This window comes from Taeniopygia guttata, chromosome 23 (assembly GCF_048771995.1).
Source record: "Taeniopygia guttata chromosome 23, bTaeGut7.mat, whole genome shotgun sequence".
Classification (NCBI taxonomy): domain Eukaryota; kingdom Metazoa; phylum Chordata; class Aves; order Passeriformes; family Estrildidae; genus Taeniopygia; species Taeniopygia guttata.
The window spans coordinates 2,729,907-2,744,479 of NC_133048.1; the positions used below are offsets into that span (position 1 = coordinate 2,729,907).

At 54.8% G+C, this 14,573-nt stretch overlaps 1 protein-coding gene across 23 annotated transcripts in view; it reads left to right on the forward strand.

Moving 5' to 3' along the window:
- The window catches only part of MACF1 (microtubule actin crosslinking factor 1), a 141,024-nt gene that overhangs the window by 69,782 nt on the left and 56,669 nt on the right, over nt 1–14,573 (forward strand). For 19 of the 23 annotated variants that reach the window (XM_072917952.1, XM_072917946.1, XM_072917953.1 and 16 more), the window contains 17 exons: nt 88–237; nt 599–814; nt 896–1,045; nt 1,731–1,964; nt 3,278–3,421; nt 3,507–3,740; nt 4,276–4,503; nt 5,339–5,845; nt 6,147–6,323; nt 6,774–6,897; nt 7,209–7,417; nt 7,954–8,271; nt 8,989–9,155; nt 10,739–10,895; nt 11,574–11,691; nt 12,933–12,995; nt 13,736–13,977. In XM_072917952.1, coding sequence (XP_072774053.1) covers nt 88–237; nt 599–814; nt 896–1,045; nt 1,731–1,964; nt 3,278–3,421; nt 3,507–3,740; nt 4,276–4,503; nt 5,339–5,845; nt 6,147–6,323; nt 6,774–6,897; nt 7,209–7,417; nt 7,954–8,271; nt 8,989–9,155; nt 10,739–10,895; nt 11,574–11,691; nt 12,933–12,995; nt 13,736–13,977 — 3,438 coding nt within the window. The remainder of the gene's footprint in view (nt 1–87; nt 238–598; nt 815–895; nt 1,046–1,730; nt 1,965–3,277; nt 3,422–3,506; nt 3,741–4,275; nt 4,504–5,338; nt 5,846–6,146; nt 6,324–6,773; nt 6,898–7,208; nt 7,418–7,953; nt 8,272–8,988; nt 9,156–10,738; nt 10,896–11,573; nt 11,692–12,932; nt 12,996–13,735; nt 13,978–14,573) is intronic. The other 4 variants (XM_072917966.1, XM_072917964.1, XM_041720822.2 and 1 more) reach the window with 2 other exon arrangements.

Here is a 14,573-nt window from a genome sequence, read left to right on the forward strand (position 1 = left end):
GAAAAAAAAAAAAAAAGAATTTTTCAGAACACTTTGTCACCTTTTCTGCCCACGTTTGAAGCTTTGATTTCCTGTCTGATTTTGCAGATCAAGTTCAGCAAGAAGATGTGTCTGGAGCACGACCAGAGGTTGATATCTTATCTCTCCATGCTCCGAGACATCGAGATGAGAATCAAACGGGTGCAGCCGGCGGAGCAGAATTTGGCAGCCCTGCACGACCTGAGGCAGCAAGCAGAGGTGAGTGAGGCTGGGCTAGGCTTGGCTGGTGTTAGACAAAGCTTTTCCCCCTCTCCCCAGCTTCCTGCACAGCCCTCCCTGCTTCTGGGAGATTTGTCTCAGGTTTAACAGGTTTTATATCAAACCTCATCCCTCCTTCTCCCATCCACCCTGCCCAGACAACAGCCCGAGCTTGGCTGATGTGAATTTTACAGCCTGGAGAAAGGCAGGAGAGTGCTGGCAGCTGAGCAGGGCTGGAGGGTGGGATGAATTTTTCTAGACTCAGTGTTTGGAGCTGCCTCTCCAAAACCCCTGCTGGGTTTTGGCAGCAGAGAGGTGAAGTCACCCTGTCGTAGACGTAACGATGCTGCCTTTGTCTCAGGCCCTGGGAGCTGAGCTGCAGGAGCTGAGCTTCTCAGTGAATCAGGAGCTGGATGCTGTGCAGAGGATTGTGGCCAACCCCCCTGAAGAAGTCCCTGAGCAGTTGCTGAAGGCTTTGGAGAAGGATGCCAAGAACCTCCAGAAGTCTCTGGGCTCTGCAAGTGAAGTCCTGCAGTCCCGGCTGCAAAACCTTCGTGGGGCGGCAGAAGCTGAAAAGGTAGAGCTGGCAACTTGCCCCGCTGCTGCCCCACAAGCTTCCTAAAATTCCTCATTTAAACGATGATTTTCTGCTTTTAAGGCTAAAATCCTGGCCCACCACGAGGCTCTTCAGGGCAGGCTGCAGGAGCTGCTGAGCTGGGTCTCTGGCACCGCGGCGTCGCTGGGTGACGGCGATCTCCAGCCGGCCACCGATGCCAGCAGCTTGAGCCACTGCCTGCAGCACTACGAGGTAACCATGGCAATGCCCCCAATCCTGCAGCCTGATGAACTTGCTGCCCTCTGCACAGAGGAGAAGCTTTTAATCCTGCTTCTCTCCCAGAGCCTACCAAGGGTTTGCTGTTAGCTGGTGCTGCAGCAGAGCCGCGGTGGTGGGTGTTCTCCAAAGTCGTTTGTTTCCATGATACACGGTTTGGTTGTTTGGACATGCTCCTGTGCAAGGTGGCTGAGTGACCTGGGGAGATTCCTGTCAGGCTGTTGAGGAGAGAGCTGCATCCTCTCCATCCCCTGTACGAGGAGCCCCAGTCGCCTTATCCCTCTTCTAGCAATAAAGATTATTTCCAAGCTTGGTGGTGGCATCTTGGCATGGAAATCAGGGGATTGAAGGCTTTGAGAGCTGGTGGTGGCACGTGGAGTCACTGTGGCCAGGTTTGGGTCATCTTCAGACCCAAGGGCAGCCCTACACACATGCAAGAAACCTCTTGGTGAGGTGCATCCAGCGCCCAGTGCAAAGGGAAGTTGGAAAACCCCTGTGGTGAGACGCTCTCACCTCCATGCTGAGTGCTGTTTTGGGAGAGTTTGGTGAATATATTTGGGAGAGTTTCTGGAATATATTTCATGTGGCACCTGCAGATGGGAAGCAGTGCAGCACAGCCCTGGCTGCAGGGTCGTTTGAGCTGTTTTTCTCTCCCATTCAGGAGCTGAAGGAGCCCCTTGCTGCCACCAAGGCTGAGCTGGATGCCACTGCCTTCGACATCCAGTTCCTGATCTCGGAGCATGCCCAGGATTTAACCCCCCAGCAGAGCAGGCAGCTGCTGAGGCTGCTCAATGAGCTGCAGAAAGCCTTCAGGGACCTGTCAGAGCATGTGACAGCGCGGCTGGAGGTGCTGCAGGTCTGTCTCCAGCAAGTGGAGCAGACGGAGCAGGTGAAGGTTGTGAGACATCTCCTCCCTGGCTGCCCTTTGCTCGCTGAAGCGCTTCCCAGCCACAGGAACAGGAGCTGAGGCACCTCAAATTTGGGATTTCCCTTGCATGCCACTCCCAGTTCAGGAGTTCTCACTGCACGTCATGAGCTTCCTCTAAAAGTCTTTCTTCTTCCTACCAGGCAGAAGGTTGCTTTGCTCCCAAAATACGGAGCCCTGCCGAGGTCTGGGTAGCAGTTCTCTGATAGATATGGAATTGTTTGGGAATAAACCCTGTAATCAGCCCCAAAATCCCTGTGCAGAAGAACCACCACAGACACCCAATGTCCTATTTCCCCTGCACGCATCAGGCATTGCTGTCCCAGGGAAACAGCTGGCAAGGACAAAAACAAGTCCTCAGATCTCTGCTGCACTGCTGCAGCACCCACCACTGCATGGATCCTCTCATCCAAGACAGGATTAATGTGTTTTTGTATTAACAATTGCTCTCTGTAACTCTTGCCTGTCCTCTCTGGAGTGTGTGTGTGTATTAACCAGTTTGCTTTGCCTTTTCAGATTGAGTGTGCGCCCATCCTAACCCAGGAAGAACTCGCTTTGCAGCTGAAGAGCTCTTAAGAAGGCTCTTTTCAATTTGCTTCTGTTGTTTTATCTTATGACTGGGAGAAACAGGCACAGTGTTTTGCACAAGTTTGTACATCACCTTGCTGAAATGCCCAGTGAAATACTCAAAAACCTTTTATTCCCCCTGGCAGAGGGGGACAGGGGTGTCACAGGGACTCTCAGGTCACATCATGCTCAATTGCTCAAACAGGCGCTTCTGTGTTATGCTCTGGCAGCAAAAAGAGGAGCTGGATCAGCTACAGAAACACTTTCCCTCTCCAGGGCTCCCTTTCCAACCCCAAATCATTAAAAAAACCCTAATTTGGGGTTGTCTGGGGCTCCACAGTGGTGCTGCCTGACCCAGGTCGTTGTTGCCTCTCATTCAGCGAGTTTCTGCTGCTGTTTTAATGTTTGTGAGGTGCAATGGGAAAGGCACAGAAACTCGTGGCTGAGTTTTCCTGGGAGAGCAGTGCAGCTCCATCTTGCAGCTCAACAGTCTCCTCAGAGAGAAACCTCCAGTGGTGACAAAGGTGCCACCAGCTCAGCAGGGACGTGGCACCTGCTGCCGGACAGGGAGCACTCGGAGAGCCACCAAGTTTTCTGTGCTGCATCCTCCCCTCCAGGAGCTGCTCCAGCTGTAACCTCACCTTGCCTTTCAGCAGTGTGGGAGGAGGTGCTGGGCTGGTTCTGACTGTCCCCTGTCCCCTTTGCTGTGCCCGCAGACCCTGCAGGAGCAGCAGGCAGCCCGGGCACGGAGCCTGGCCGAGCTGAGCCGCTGGCTGGGCCAGGCAGAGGACACGCTGGCAGAGCAGCAGAGAGCAGAGGGAGACCTGCCTGCCTTGCAGCAGAGGCAAAGCGATGTTAAGGTCAGTGATATTTAAAATTTGAGGGGTAGAGGTGGAGAAGTTTCACCTCAGGAGTGGCCAGAGCCTCACGGCGTTGTCCACCCAGGAGCTGCAGAGGAGCATGCACAGCAGAGCCGCCTCCTTCGCCGGCGTCCTCAAGAGCACAGAGCAGTTCTTGGAGGAGAACAAAGCCAAGCTGGAGCCCGGAGAGCTGGCAGCACTGCAGCAGGACCTGCAGCGTGCCAAGGAGCAGTACCAGTCCCTGCAGGAGAGGACAGAGGTGGCCCAGAAGGAGCTGGAGAGTGCTGTGAGTGCTGCAGTGCAGCAGGAGACTGAGAAGGTAACGTGCCAGGAGCTGTAGAGCCTCCAGGCTTTGCTTGAGGGGGACTGGGAGGTCCTGGAAGCCCATCTGGGTGATGCAGCACGGAGCAATTTGTGGTTCCTTCCTGGGTGTTCCCCGGGCGAGGCTCCCCCCAGATATTTCTGTCATGAAATGCCTTGGGAGCTGCAGCCAGGGATGAGCTGGTTGTGGAGGGAATGGGGGAGGAAAAGTCCCTTACTCTGCCTTTGGGGTGACCCCTAATGGGTGAGGATTGTCAATCACATCCCAGCCCTTTTGGGGTGGGGGCCCTGGGTTGTATGAGGATGAAAAATTCAATGTAGAAGCGAGGCTGAGATTTTTCACAGCTTCTTTGTACCTTCCAGAGAGCCACAAAGGGTCTGGGGGAGTCTCAGGCATTTGCTGAGGCTGGGAAACTCCTCGGGTTTTTTTGGTTTTTTTTACTTCTGCTGATTTTTGTCTCCCTCCCCCGTGCAGCAGTTTGCTGAACATGCAAGAACTGGGTCATTCTTATCTGGAGCCCTTGTGCTTTCAGGTGAAAGCTGCCAAAGAGCTGGAGGAGAACAGCAATAAGATCGATTCCCTTTTGGACTGGGTGGCATCGCTGGAGGAGAAGGGAGCGCTCCCAGAGTACAGACCACACCCTGTCCATCAAGGCACGGGGACACCAGCAGGAAAAAGCACTGGGGATGTCCCTGATGGCCACGCTGTGGGAGCAGACAGTGCTGCTGAGAGCCTGGATGAGCACTACGAGAGGCTGAAGGTCAGCACTGACACCTTGTCCCACCCAAAGCCTCCTGCCCCACGCCCTGACCCTGCTGTTGGTCTGAAACATGGGATGCTCCGTGTGGGAAGTTCCCGCCCGGCTTCCTGCGGGAGATGCAGAATGTGTGGTGGGTGTGTGCTGTGGCAAGGTGTAATCAGGGTCCAGAAGGTGCCCATGATGGCCACAGGAGGGGTCACTCTGCTGTGAGCAGAACTGCTGTAGCCCAACCTGGGGCATTCCCAGTTTTCCCCACCCTGCTGGTGCTTTGTCACAGAATCATGAAAATGACTGGTTTGGGAAGGATCTTAAGGATCATCCTGTTCCACTCACACCTCCAGCTAGACCAGGCTGCTCCACTCTGGCCTTGAACCCTTCCAGGCATGGCCCAGCCACAGCTGCTGGGGGAGGCAGAGGCCGGGTCGTGCACGGGGGGCAGTGTCACCACAGGCCCCCAGCCAGGGAATAATTAACATTGACTAATTATTGCAGAAGGCTGATCAATTGCTTTATTATATCAGCTTACACTATGTTATACTACTTAAGAAACTCGCTAAGCCTTCCAGCCAGTCCAATACAGCTTTGACTTAATTGGTCAACCCATCCAAACACCATCCAGCGTCCAATTAAGAAATCACAGAAATCATCCTTTGGTGATTTCTTAATGACACATTCCACACCTGCACGACAGCAAGTGCAACAAGTAGAGATAAGAATTGTTTCTCGTTCTTTCCTCTGGCCATCCCCCAGGAAAACACCTGGGAAGGTCCGTGCTGGCTCTCTGTGGCCGCAGAGCTGCTGCCACAGCGCCGAGCCTCGCCTTTGTCCCTTGCAGGCGCAGCACCAGGAGCTGCTGTCGCAGCAGCAGGACGTGATCCTGGCCTGGCAGGCAGCACAGGCTTTCCTGGACAAGCAGGGCCCCGGGGAGGAGCGGGAGCGGCTGCGGGCGCGGCTGGCGGAGCTGCGGGAGCGGTACCCGGCCTCGCTGGCGCGCGCTGAGACACGGCTGAAACGGGCACAGCTCCTGCGGGAGGAGCTGCAGAAGTTCCTGCGGGACCACGGCGAGTTCGAGGCCTGGCTGGAGCAGGCGGAGCAGGATCTGCAAGGGATGTGCAAAGGGGACAGTGACCCTGCCTCCCTCCGGCAGCTGCTGCGGCGCCAGGGCAGCTTCTCGGAGGATGTCATCTCCCACAAGGGTGACCTGCGCTTCGTCACCATGTCGGGGGAGAAGTTTCTGGATGGGGATGCTGGGGATGCTGAATCCCAGCTGCTGATGTCCAGGAGGGTGGTCAAGAGCAAGCTGGAGGATGCCACGCAGAGATACACCACGCTGCACTCCAAGGTATGGGCAGGGCTGTGAGCTGCGTCCTCTTTTCCTCCTGCGCAGAGGATATTAGGGATGGGATATTTGTCCCAGCTGTGAGGACATTTATAGATTGTAGGACAAGGATTGTCTTCTTCAGGGCATGGGCAACACCCTTGTCTTGCTGCTGGTCTGCATGTTCCCCCTGGTAATTCATTTAGCCTGTGGCAAGATTGATTTTTTTAAATTGCTTTTTCTTTCTTGCCGATTCCTGTGCATTTCCCCACGGGCTGCTCAGTGCTTGTGTGCATCCCTGTCACCTCTCGTGTCTCCCTCGCAGTGCTCCAAGCTGGGCTCCCACCTGAACACCTTGCTGGATCACTACCAGCAGTTCCAGGAGGTGGCAGAGTCTCTCAGGACGTGGCTGCAGGAGAGTGAAGCTGCCCTGGGGAAGCTGCTCTCTGAGACGGTTTCATCAGACCTGGCCGTGCTGCAGAAGCAGCTGGCCAGCACCAAGGTACACTTGAGGGATTTCCTGGGAAGTGCTGGAGCCTGGGTGAGAATTTGGCTGGCAGGGAGGAGACTTGACCTGTTGGTGTTTGTTGGTGTTTTTTTTGCTGGTTGAGGGCAAAGATGCACCTGCAGATGTTGCAGGTTCTGGTGCTGCAGGTCAGGTGGGGTCAGATTTCTGGGAGAGGTGCTCAGGGTAAGGAGCAGGAGCTGCAGGCACAGACACCCCAGAGGGACACAGAGGGGGCACTGCTCTCTCATGAGGGTGCACAGCCCAAACCCTCTGATCCAGCTCTGCCTGCAGTGTGGGGATAGATTTTTCCATAATTTCTTAATGATTTAGTGGTGAAGTACAGAGGAAACCTCAGAGGATGTAAAAGGAGCTGTGAGCTCCATGAGTGTGGCAATCCTGCCTGGGATTCATCTCTGATTTTTGGCTGGTCTTGTGTGCAAACAGCAACTGCAGGGAGACCTGGCTGAGCACCAGGTGCCAGTGGAGAAGCTCCAGAAAGCAGCTCGGACCCTGCTGGACATCCAAGGGGAGCCAGCCCCAGACCACGGCCACATTCAGGAAACAACAGGTACAGAGCAAAGCAGCTGCCAGTGTTGGTAGGGAGGGTTGGGGAGAGTGGGAACAAGCCAGAAGGGGCAGAGATAAATCCCTTTTTTTGGGAATTTGGGGGTAATCACATGGCAGTGCATCCTCAGGGTTTGTGTTTGCATGTGGGGGGAGGGATGTGGCCACTTGTGTTGCGTCCCCCGTCTCGCTGCTGAGTTTGGGGCAGGGATTTGTCATCACTGAGAGTTTTGGGGGAGCCAGAGGCGACCCTGGCTGCTCTCTGAGCACTTGGAGCTCTGTGCCACTGAGTGTGCTCCATGCTGAACCCTGCAGATGCCATCGTGAGCCGCTTCCAGAGCCTCTCCCAGCAGATGTCCGAGCGCTCAGACCTGCTGCAGAAATCCATCGCCCAGTCCCAGAGCGTCCAGGAGAGCCTGGAGAGCCTCCTGCAGTCGGTGGCTGAGGTTGAGAAGAACCTGGAGAAGGATCAGCCTGCTGTGCTCTCCTCTGCTTCCATCCAGGACTCACTTGCCACCAGTGTGGTAAGGCTGGGCCCAGCTCCCTCACCCCAAACACCCCAGAGCAGCGCCTGCACCGTGCAGGGGTAACTCCTGAGTGCTGAAAGCACCAAAAAAAAACCTAAAAAGGTATAGGAGCAGAATGTTCTTATTTTCATAGAATCACTGAATGGTTTGGGTGGGAAGGAACCTTAAGGACCATTTAATTCCAATGTCCTGCCGTAGGCAGGGACACCTTCCACTAGACCAGGTTGCTCAGGGCCCTGTACAATCTGGCCTTGGACATTTCCAAGGATGGGGCAGCTCCAACATCTCTGGGCAAACTGTGCAAGGTCACAGACTTGTTGAAAATCTCCATTTTTTTTTCTTCCCTAGCAAGATTTCAGACACAGGGAAAAGCAGAGCATGTTGGGCAGGTCAGAAAAAGAAGGAAAACTGGGATATAAAACTATTTTTTTCCCCAACTCTGGTTGTGCCAAAGCTCCCGAGGGCAGCCCAGTTAGTTCTGCTCGAGAAACTTCCTTAAAAAAACCCTCCCTCTCCTCCTGTGCTCCCCACAGAAGCTGAAGCAGGACATTGCCAGGCAGAGGAGCTGCCTGGAGGCCACCCGGGAGATGGTGACACGGTTCACAGAGGCGGCCGACAGCCCCGCGGCCTCTGCCCTGCAGGACAAGCTGGCCCAGGTGACAGAGCACTTTGGGAGGCTGTGCCAGCAGCAGCAGGAGAGGGAGGACGCCCTCAAGGGCCTCCTCCCCACGGTGGAGCAGTATGAGCAGCTGTGGGAGAGGCTGCAGCAGTTCACCGAGAGCAGGACGCGGATGTTGGCGTCCGGGAATCAGCCGGACCGCGGCATCGCCCACTTCTCCCAGCACATCCAGGTGAGGCCCTGCAGAAGTTCTGCCTGCACCAGGTGGCTGAGGAAGGTCCAGGCTGGCTTTCTGAGGAGCCAGGCTGCTTTTCAGATGGGATTTTATAGGATCCACTCCAAACGTAGCAGGATTTTACCACTTAAAGACTCTGAGGTTCATACAGGAAAATACCCCCGTGCTGGCAGGATGTGACAGACCTTGGAGGGCTTAGAGCCAGAGAATCCTCGAATGGTTTGGGTTGGAAGGGACCTTACAGATCATCTCATTCCAAGCCCCCTCTCAGGGACAGAGATGCTTTCCACTAGACCAGGTTGTTTCGGGTTGTCTTGGACATTTTCAGGGGTGCTGTGGGCCATGGTGGCTAGGCAGGATTCCTCCCTCTGGCTTCCCACAGGGGGTGGTTCATCCACAGCCTCAGAAATGCTGGAAGATGACATGAAACCAGACACCTGTGCTGTGCCAGGGGTTGATTTGGCTTGATCTAGAGCTCCCCATCCCATCCCAGTCACCAGCACTGGGGAAAGTGGGATTTGCCCCTGCAGCTGCTCAAAGCATTTGCTGAGCTGGAGGAGCAGGTGGCAGTGAGCTGTGCCCAGCATTTGGCACTGGTACCACGCGTGGCACTGCCCACAGAGGGTCTGTCCATCTCAGCAGGGTGTGGGGCTGCCCAGTTCATCCCCTCTGCTGCTGGGGGACATGGTCAGCATCACCCTTCGCTCTTGGCAGGAGCTGAATTCGGAGCTGAGGCAGCACCAGGAGGACCTGGCCACCCTGGAGCACCTGGCTGAGGAGCTGAGCTCCTGTGGCTTCGCCCCCGGCGCCTTCCAGCAGCAGGAGAAGCTGCAGAGCCTGAAGAAAGATTTCCTGCAGCTACAAAAGGTGGCAAAAGACAGGTGAGTCCCACGGAGGGGAGCCTGGGGGTGGCTTCATGGTCCGAGCAAGGCCCTGTGGAGATCTCCTTTCCAAGGAGCAGGGGGGCATGAGCCAGCTCTTCCTGCCACCCTCCTCCCACGCCAGGATCCTGAGGCAGCTTTGCTCCAGCTGACGCTTTAAAAAAAGCCTTGGCTGGGGGCGTTGTGAAAAATTCCTGGTGCTGCAGCAGGAGCAGGAGCTCTGTGTTTCACAGCTCCATCCCAGAGCAGCCTGCTTGCTGCTGGGAGGATGGGAAAGCGAGGTGACAGCAGAGCAGCCGGTTCCTGGAGCGCCCTGAAATGGGGATAAAAGGGAGCTTGAGCAGGGTCAGAGCAACAGCATCCCTGGGAGCCACCCCTCTCTGGCTGCATCTCCAAAATCCCTGCGGAATGCAGGGAAGGTGGTGGGGAAAAGCAGATGAAACTCCCTGTGGGAATCCAGGGCATCCCTCTGGCTGCCCTGGCAGGTCTGGGACCCTGGCAGGGGTCAGAACCCCCCTGGACAGAGCCCCCACAGACACTGTCTATGATCTCTGTCCATGGAAAAGAGTTTTCAATCTCACAGGATGAATTACCAGCTCTGAGTGTTTGATATAAGTAATAATTAAGTGTGGCACGGGTGCAAAAGTAAAATTTTAGGATTCTAGATTAGGGGTTCAGAGGGGACAAGATGGAGGAAATTGGGTGTGCCTTGTCCTTTTTCTCCTTCTTCATGCCCTCCATGTTTCACTGCAGTGTTGGCATTTTTCTGTTGGTTCAGGCTGGGGACACACTGTCCAACGTAGGTGACAGATATTGGCACGTTATTGTAAATGCAGCACAGGGAGTTTGTGGTATTTAATGTTTGTACCATCCCACTGAGGGCAGAGCCCCACACGCTGCCCTGCAGGACAGAGCTGCGGCAGGGCAGCAGAACATGTTAGAGATAAACAGAATAAACAACCTTGAAACAGCACAGACGAATTATGGCTTCTTCTTTGGCAGCGGGGCTGAAAGACAGAGACTTTCTACAATCTCGGAATCATCAATAGCACAGATTCCAACAACTCCAAATAATCCCCAGTAATTCAGGGCTGGGCAGGCTGCTCACAGCCCTGGCCAGCAAGGACGAGCCAGAGGGGCCAGTGACTCCCACCCAGGGGCTGCCTTGTTCCCCCAGGATGGGCTGAATGGCTGGAGCTGTGGCCAGGGAGGAGGGGCAGCACAGCCTGGGCTCCCCCGGGATGCAGGTGCCTGGGGGGACACGGCATGAATAAGCCCTGTCTTCCCAAAAGTGTCGATTTTCCCAGGACAAAGAGCCTGGGCAGCTTGGCAGCGGTGGTCCCGTGGCTGTTGGCCACCACTGGAGTGCCCAAAAGTGCCACCAGCCAGGATTTGAGGGGGTCAGCAGCAGTGAGGGGCTGGCACTGCTTGCACCCCATTTTGTGCTGTTCCCAGGCAACATCTAATAATAATAATAATAATTATAAAAAGGGCTCCTAGAGACACAACCGTGCTGCATTCAGGAGGGGGTAATTGCAAGGCAGAGCACGAGCTCTGACTCTCCAAAACCTTTTCACTCCCAGAGAAAAGGATGCATCATCCTGCCAGGAGCAACTGGATGAGTTTCGGGATCTGGTTGGCGCCGTGAGGAAGTGGCTGAGGGAGAGCGAAGGCAAAATTCCACCTGCTGAGACCTCCCTGGGCACCCAGGAGCTGCAGCAGCACAGGCAGCAGATCCAGGTGGGCCAAGGGAAGCTGGAATCAAGCTGGGAAAGCGTTGAAATGCTGGGATGTGAAACAAATCCCAGGAAGCTGAGGCCTGGGGGGCGGTTTACGGTCTCGGCGTGCATCCAGTGGCTTGCAGAGCAGGGAGCAGTGTGAGAGCTTCCTTGGGCACTGCCTGGTTTCCTGTCACTCCCTGTGCCAGCTCTGGGTGGGATTTGGGAGTGGGAGACCTGAGCACGCTGGTTTTTTGTGAATGTTTCCCGTGGTAGGTGTGGAAGGTGGCCTCCTGTCACCCGAGCCTCCAGCAGAGGAATGTGATAAAAATGTGATAAATGAGGATGTGCTGGGCTTTGACTCAGAGGCAGAGCAGCTCTGCTGAGTCACCCACAGCCCTCACACCCCACGGCACCCAGGATTGGGCTCAGCCAGGCTGGGCTCTGCAGGGAGCGGGAGGAGGGATGTCCCTGGAATGGTGGGAGGGAGAAGGTTTCCTTCAGCAGACCTGTTAGTTGGGAAGAGCTTTTTTCGCTGTTTGATTCCCCCCTGGCAAAAATAGATGTGTCACACCCACTTCCCCCGGTGCAGCCATGAGCTGCTTCCCTGGGTGCCGTGTCCTGGTGTCACCATGTCACCACAGAGGGGACAGTGGCCGGGCAAACGTGGCCTCCAATGCCAAACTTTGCTTTTGAGCAGGATCTCCTGGAGGAATGGAAGGGGAAGGGGCCCCAGGTGGAGGAGATTGGCCGCAGAGGGACCCTCCTGGAGAACCTGATCGTGGAGATCACGGCCCCCAGCACCCCACCCAAGGCAGGTGAGTTGTGGCCAGCACTCCTGAGGACAACTCTGCTGTCACCACTGCGTCTTCTCTGAGCCTGCCTTCAGCAAAAAAAATTGGTTATTTCCTCCTTTTAACCAAATTCAGAGGGCCTGTGGTGATCTGAGTATCATGGGGCTCAGCTCAGTGGTTGAGTCACTGGCACTCATTGCGTTAATGCATCATCCTGACTTGGCTTAATTAACTGTAGCCTAACGAGCCCTGTGTTTGCTGTGGGGACACATATCACTCTCTGGTAGAGCTTGGGAGCTCATGGAAGTGGCTCATGCTCTCTCCTGGTGATGTTCTTCAGCCTCCTGAAGGCTGGAGTGTTTTAATCAACCTCCAGCATTTGGGTTTCATATCTGGATGACATTTGGGGATGCGATAGTCAGATGTGATTTCCTGGTCTCCCTTTTGGCTTCAAGTCTGTGAAGCAATGAGATTATGTCTGGTTCATTTGGAAAGCAGCTCAAAGATGTCTTCCAGCTTGTGAGAACTAGTCCCTGGACTCTCATCACTGATGGGAATTTATGGGAATTTACTGTCTGGATTTGTTTGTTAGGATTAAGTTCATGAGCAGTTCTTTGGGAAACCATCAGGAGAAGTGAGGAGAGGCTTGTGGGTGACCAAAGGTGCAGCCCCTTATGTTCAGGAAAGCTTTAAAATATGTGGTTAGAAAAGAGAGACTTGCCTGAAAATGTGAATCTCCCTTTGGTTGTGACATCTGGTGTCCAGAGAAGGGACACTGGTGCATCCTGCATCTCTGGGCAAAGACAGCATGAGCACAGGGCTGGTTTGAATAGTTTCATCCCATCGAAAAAGGAGGATATGGGGGAATGAATCCCTTCAGGGAAGGCATTCAGCAGTTTTATTTGGTATAAATCACAAAACCATGCTCAGGGTAGCAGCTTCCCAGGCCTGTGGTCCCCAGCATTGCAGCCCATGCAGCAGGCACGTTATGCCTGCTCTGGGTGATGTTGGGATGTTGGGAGAGCTGCTCCAGAACCTTCAGAAGCTCCATAAAGGCAGGAACAGCTCCAGGAAAGTGAGGGGAGCAGGAGGAGGAGAGATAAAGGGGCTCCAAACCAAATTAATGCCCAGTGCTGGGCAGGTGGGCGGTGGAGATGCCATGTCAGTGCTTGGTGGTCCCTGTCATGCAGCAGCCATTCATCACTTGCTGTCTGCATCCCTAACACTTCTGTCTTGTCCCTCTTGTCCTTGTCCCCTCTGCCCAGGTGCCACTCTGCCCACTCCAGGAGGCTCAGGAGGCAGCGTGAACGGATACCACACGTGCAAAGGTGAGCTCGCTGTCAACACCGCTGTGAGCCGTCCCCCTGTCCCGTTTTTGTCTAAGCATTTCCATTCCCTGGGAATACAAACCTCAGCGTGACACCCTCAGCATCCCAGCAGAAGGGAAACAAGCTTGGCAATGGGTTGGGAATTCTCAGCTGCTGTGATGGAGGGTGGAGGTCAGGCTGAAGGACGGAGAGGGGCAGCCTTGGGGAGTGACAGCACCCTGACACCTCGTCAGGTGGTGTTAGGAGCTGATAAATGGGAGATCATTTTAAGGCCTGCAATTAAATTTATTGCTTCTGTGGGATTGTAATGGTGTCCAACCCTCCAGTTTGAAGAGCAATTTTAATTATTGCCCGTTATCTGCTGTTAGTTCGCCGGTTCAATGAGATAATAGGTGCATAAAAACGGCTTCATATCTTGGTGCCAAATTATTTAACCTTGTATTAGCAGTGGCTTTACGAAAAGGGAGCTCAGTTTGCATCAAGCTCACCAACAGAGAGCTTTGTTTGTAAACTGTCAAAGGGCACGGGGGGGACAAGAGGAAAATCCCCCGTGGCAGGAGAGGCGAGGATGATGCCACGTCGCTCTGCGGGCGGGTGGGCAGAGTGTGGCCTCTTGCTCCTCATCTCATCTCATCTCATCTCATCTCTCTGTGGCTGCCTGGGGCTGGCTGAGGAGCTGATGGTGTGAGGTGGAGAGCGGGGGCAGCGGTGCTGACCCCGGGCTGGTTTTTTGGGGGCAGATCTGACGGAGATCCAGTGCGACGTGTCGGAGGTGAGGCGGCGGTACCAGGCGCTGGGCACGGCGCTGCGGGAGCGCCAGCAGCAGCTCTCAGCCATGCTGGACAGGATGCAGGAGGTGCAGGAGGAGGCCAGCTCCATGCTCAAGTGGCTGGAGTCCAAGGAAAGGATGCTGTCCGAGCTGGAGGCCTCCTCCTCGCCCACCAAGACGGAGACGATGAGAGCCCAGGCTGAGCACAACAAGGTGACTGCTCTTCCCGACTTTCTGGGATCACTTTCTGGGATCACAGGGTCACAAAACAACCCCTAAATGTCATCCAGTTCCACCCCTCTGCCATGCAGCTCCCAAAGGATCCCAGAGGTGCACAGAATTAGCCACAAGGGTTTGCTCTGAGTTAAAGTAGGGCATTCCCAGGCACGGTCTCGGGCTGCTCCAAGGGAAATACAGGCTGGATATTAGGAAAAAGTTTTTTATGGAAAGAATAATAAAGTTCTGGAATGGCCTGCCCAGGGAGGTGAGGGAGTCATCATCACTGGATGTGTTTTAAAAAAGACTGGATGTGGCACTGGGTGTTAGTTGAGGTGTTAGGGCTGGGTTGGACTCGATGATCTGGAAGGTCTCTTCCAACCTGGTCATTCTGTGAATTCTGTGAATTCCTGGCAGATTCATGGAGCAGCAGCCCAAAGTTCCCCTTTGCTTTTAGACCTACTGATGTCAGGCTGAGGGGAACAGAGATTATTTGGAGCCCTTGCTGCTGGGTCACTCCAGCTTCTCCTGGAAAGCAATTCGCAGCGTTTCCCTGCCCTTGTGGCCAAGTTAGCTCACAACAGTGCTAAAAA